The sequence below is a fragment of the Hemicordylus capensis genome, chromosome 6 (genome assembly GCF_027244095.1).
Source record: "Hemicordylus capensis ecotype Gifberg chromosome 6, rHemCap1.1.pri, whole genome shotgun sequence".
In the NCBI taxonomy this organism is placed as follows: Eukaryota; Metazoa; Chordata; class Lepidosauria; order Squamata; family Cordylidae; genus Hemicordylus; species Hemicordylus capensis.
Window position 1 is genome coordinate 13,666,769 of NC_069662.1, and position 4,444 is coordinate 13,671,212.

The window sequence follows — 4,444 nt, forward strand, 5'->3', positions numbered from 1 at the left end:
TATGTGTCCGTCCAGAGACCACTTGGGACAGGCCGATAGTTGTCATGGCCGCTATGAATTCCTGAGCTGCCCTGGACAGATTGGTCCCAAAATGAACTTTGAAGTCCCCCAGCACCAAGAGCCTGGGAGACTCCAACGCGGTTTCCGCAACCAAGTCCGTGAGCTCAGTAAGGGATTCCGCTGGGCAGCAGGGTGATCGGTACAACAAAAGAAGTCTAATCTATCCCTGGTCTCCATACTTAAGTACACACATTCCATATGGTCTGATACCCTAACAGGGACCCTGATAAGGGAGAAGTTATCCTTATAGATCACAGCCACTCCACCTCCCCACCCACGTCCCCTCACCTGCTCCTCTACAGAATATCCTGGAGGGTGAAGCTGGAACCAGACTGGACCATTAGCCTCCCACAACCAAGTCTCAGTAATACATACTAGGTGGGATTCTTTATCCATAATCAAATCTTGTATGAGCTCTGGCTTGTTTTGGACTGACCTGGCATTGCAGAGGAGCAAGGTAAGGCTATGTGGCTTGTTGGCAATACTCCCTGAGGTCAAAGAGCTGGAGGGACAGCCAGAAGAGGAGACAGCTATTAAATTTCTGACTACCCTTCCTCTGGAACAGCCTGCTGACCTGCCAACGTTTCTTCTTCTATTCCCCACCACTACCAGGATAGCTGCCCCATAGTCAATGAAGGCAATGTCAAAGAAATGCACCAAAAAATTGTGTGCCATCATTGTTGTCATTGTCGTCATCACTCTTTCGACTTGCGGAGGTGGAAGGGGGGCAAAACCTTGCTGTTTGAGATTTTTAATGACAAACCATGAATCCACTCACATTTGCTACCAGAGAATCTACACTCGGAAAACCTCAGAAACAACAAAACCCAGTACCCCATAGGTTAGCAACCCATGGGGGTGGTTGGTACCCTCTGTGCACTACACCGCCACTTGCTCTGGGCCACACCAGTGCCCCCCAAGTGCAGTTATGGGGCTCCTGAAACTTCCATTATTCCCTATGAGCAAAAACCTTAAAGATGCGTAAACTTCAAAAATCACTTAAAAATCACCCTTTGCCCAATTCCTTTGAAATACTTCTGGTAGCTTCCTTGCCACCACTAGGCACTAGCACCAACCACATTCTTCCCTGACACCTTTCCTCCTGACATGAAGAGGAAAACCTAAAAGATGCATGAACTTCAAAAGATCACCAAAAATCAGCCCTTTGCCCAATTCCTTTTTGGGTGGTAGCCTCCACCCATTAGGCGCTACCACACCACCCTACTCTTTTGGCTCCAGGACCAGTTTTTGGATCCTAAATGATTCCGATTCAGATATTGAATAATTCAGATCCGAAGCGAATCTGGGGTGATTTGGATGGGTCTGATTTGGATCCCAAATGAAACAGAGATGTTTTGATTTGAGTCCAAATTGAAACACAGAAAATCCGAAATGCACACCCCTAGTGTAGAACACAGATAAAATGAAAGAAATCATTAAATTAAAAACTATAAGAACAGCAAAAGTAAGAGCAGCATAAAATCTATCAACATATCACAGGAGAGGGAGGAAACGTTAACAACCTGCTTTGTAATATAACAAACCAGTCAACAGATTCGTTCCTTGGCAAAACAAAGACTTTGTTGATGTATTTCAGATGCAGACCAGTGTGAGATGTGTCCAGAAGATCAATGTCCAAATGAGAAACAGGATCAATGCATCGCCAAAATGATGACCTATTTATCCTATGGAGAACCATTGGGAGCGGTTTTGATTTCTTTTGCTCTTTTGTTTTCCCTGATCACCTTTGCTGTGATTGGGATCTTTGTTCTGCTCCACAAAACTCCCATTGTGAAAGCCAGTAACTGGAGCATTACTTGTACCCTTCTCTCCTCTCTGCTGCTTTGCTTTCTCTGCTCCTTCCTATTCATTGGTCAGCCTAGGAAGGTGACCTGCCTCCTCAGACAAACCGTGTTTGGCATCACCTTTACTGTTGCTCTTTCTTCTGTGTTGGCCAAAACCATCACTGTTGTTCTGGCCTTCCTGGCCACCAAGCCGGGAAACAGGATGAGGAGATGGATAGGGAAGAGGCTGGCAGTATCGGTCATCATTCTCTGTTCACTTATTCAAATTGGCATCTGTGCTGTGTGGCTGGCAAACACTCCCCCTTTCCCAGAGTTTGACATGCACTCTCAGATCAGTGAGATCATTGTGCAATGCAATGAAGGCTCAAACACCATGTTCTACATCGTCCTGGGCTACATGGGTTTTCTGGCCACCATCAGCTTCACTGTGGCCTTCCATGCTAGAAAGTTACCAGATAGCTTTAATGAAGCCAAGCTGATCACCTTCAGCATGCTGGTCTTCTCCACTGTTTGGATTACTTTTGTCCCAAGCTACTTGAGCACCAAGGGGAAATACATGGTGGCAGTGGAGGTCTTCTCCATCATGGCCTCTAGTGGTGGACTGTTGAGTTGTATCTTCCTCCCCAAATGCTACATTATTATTCTTAGACCTGATCTGAATACCAGAGAGCAACTAGTAAGGAAACAATATTGAGACACTGGACTCTTTCTGCCTTTTCTTGTTCTTCGGCACCATGTCTTTCATCATTATATTCCCATATTAGTAGTGAAGGAAGGCGTAGATTAGAGAATACAGTCAACATGGGTGGTATCGGTGACTAAGCGTGGGTGATATCGGGACAATGGGGGGAACTGTGGAAGAGCTGCTTCAACAATCATCCATATTGCACAGCTCTGGCACTGCTTTGAAGGACACAGCAGCCCGGCAGCACCATGTGTCCAGAATGCAGCACTGGATGTCAGCCAGCCTACAGTGTTGGCCACAGACTAATAGTTCTCTCAAAGAAGGGAGATAACTGTAGACAGGCTTATACTTAAGGTTAGGTGAAAAAAGAATGGCTGACAACCAGCCTAACGCAGTGTGTGGCCATCAAATGGAGCACGTGTGTTTGACATGCATTCCACATTCATCCAGATCATGGTGCAGTGCAATGAAGGGTCTGTTACATGGGTTTTCTGGCCATCATCAGCTTCACTGTGGCCTTCCATGCTAGAATGTTACTGATGGATTTAAATTTATTTATTTATTTATTTATTTATTTAATTTGTATTAAACATATTTTTATACCGCCCAAAACTTACATCTCTGGGTGGTTTACACCAAAAACAAGAAATTTTAAACACAACAATTTAAATTATTTAAAACAATATTCTAAAAACAACATTAAAACAATTTAATGAAGCCAAGCAGATCACCTTCAGCATGCTGGTCTTCTGCAGTGTTTGGATGCCAGGGCTGGACTGGGTGCACTGAGAGGGCGGTGGAATGTATGTGGGGAGGGAGCCAGGATTTGAGCAGAATGGCTACCTAAGGGTTGGAGTATTCATTGCTGCCAAGTGTAGCGGGGCGCAGTCAACATGGAGACCAGGGGTCCCTCGATGGTTTTTAATGTAAGCTCAGTTAATTGTAGCTCCCGCACAGGTTGAATCAGGAAGGCCCCACTCTGAATGCACATGGTGCCCACACACTGCCTTGAAACTGTCACTCAGAACAAAACTCTACACTCAAATGAAAAAAATTAGAGAGAACACTGATGGAGACCAGGCCTCCTAGAAGCGTTGTGTATCAATGGCACATATTGCAATACATGCTTGGAGTGCAGAAATGTGAAAAAAATGCTTGAATACAGATCAGCAATCATGTTCACTGGCCACATATTTCACAAGTGTTGAGCACACATGAATGGCTGCTGTTCATTCTCAGCTCTACGACAGCAGTGGGGGAGCAAAGGGGGTTAATCTTTGCAAGGATGATAGCAGTGCCCTCCACCTTTGACCCAGCTTCTGGAGGGGAATATAGTATTTGTGCATGCATGGAGATGTACACACACACACACACACACACACACACAGACACACACACAATGCCTCTGCATATTCGTCCCATCATAATGATGGGCATTTTACGAGCCAATAAATCATGCAGTAAGGTGTGCATTGAAGAATGGGGTGGGTTGGGGAGGTTGAAAGGAGGGATCACTGTTGTATCAGGCAAAAAGGTTTCCCTTCCTACTTCAGATCTGGAAACATAAACCCACACAGACAGGTCATGGTAAAAAATCTGGTCCCAAAGTCATGATTAAGGAGGAAAAGCAAAAACCATTGATGAAAAGGCAGGCAAGTGGGGCAGGTGGAGCAGGGGGAGAGGACAACCTCCATCTAAACCATCTGATTCACACAATACATGCCAGAGAGTGAACTGAATGAAATTACTATGGCCCAGGACCAGCAGACAGTACCTGCGAACCAACGAATCACAGACACAGGTCAGAGGCAATTTCCTGTGTTGTTGGAAAAATAATGCGGCCACCTTTGAGACCCAGATCCCTCTTTCCACACCCCACTAGTCATGAGAACAA

At 45.4% G+C, this 4,444-nt stretch overlaps 1 protein-coding gene across 1 annotated transcript; it reads left to right on the plus strand.

Annotated features, from left to right (window-relative positions):
• Positions 1 to 1,674: 1,674 nt before the first annotated feature.
• On the plus strand, positions 1,675 to 2,529 carry LOC128330905 (vomeronasal type-2 receptor 26-like; the record flags this gene model as incomplete). The annotated part of the gene is made up of 1 exon (XM_053264269.1): positions 1,675 to 2,529. A coding segment is annotated over exon 1 (855 nt), but the record flags the coding sequence as incomplete, so codon positions are not given.
• Positions 2,530 to 4,444: the final 1,915 nt, after the last annotated feature.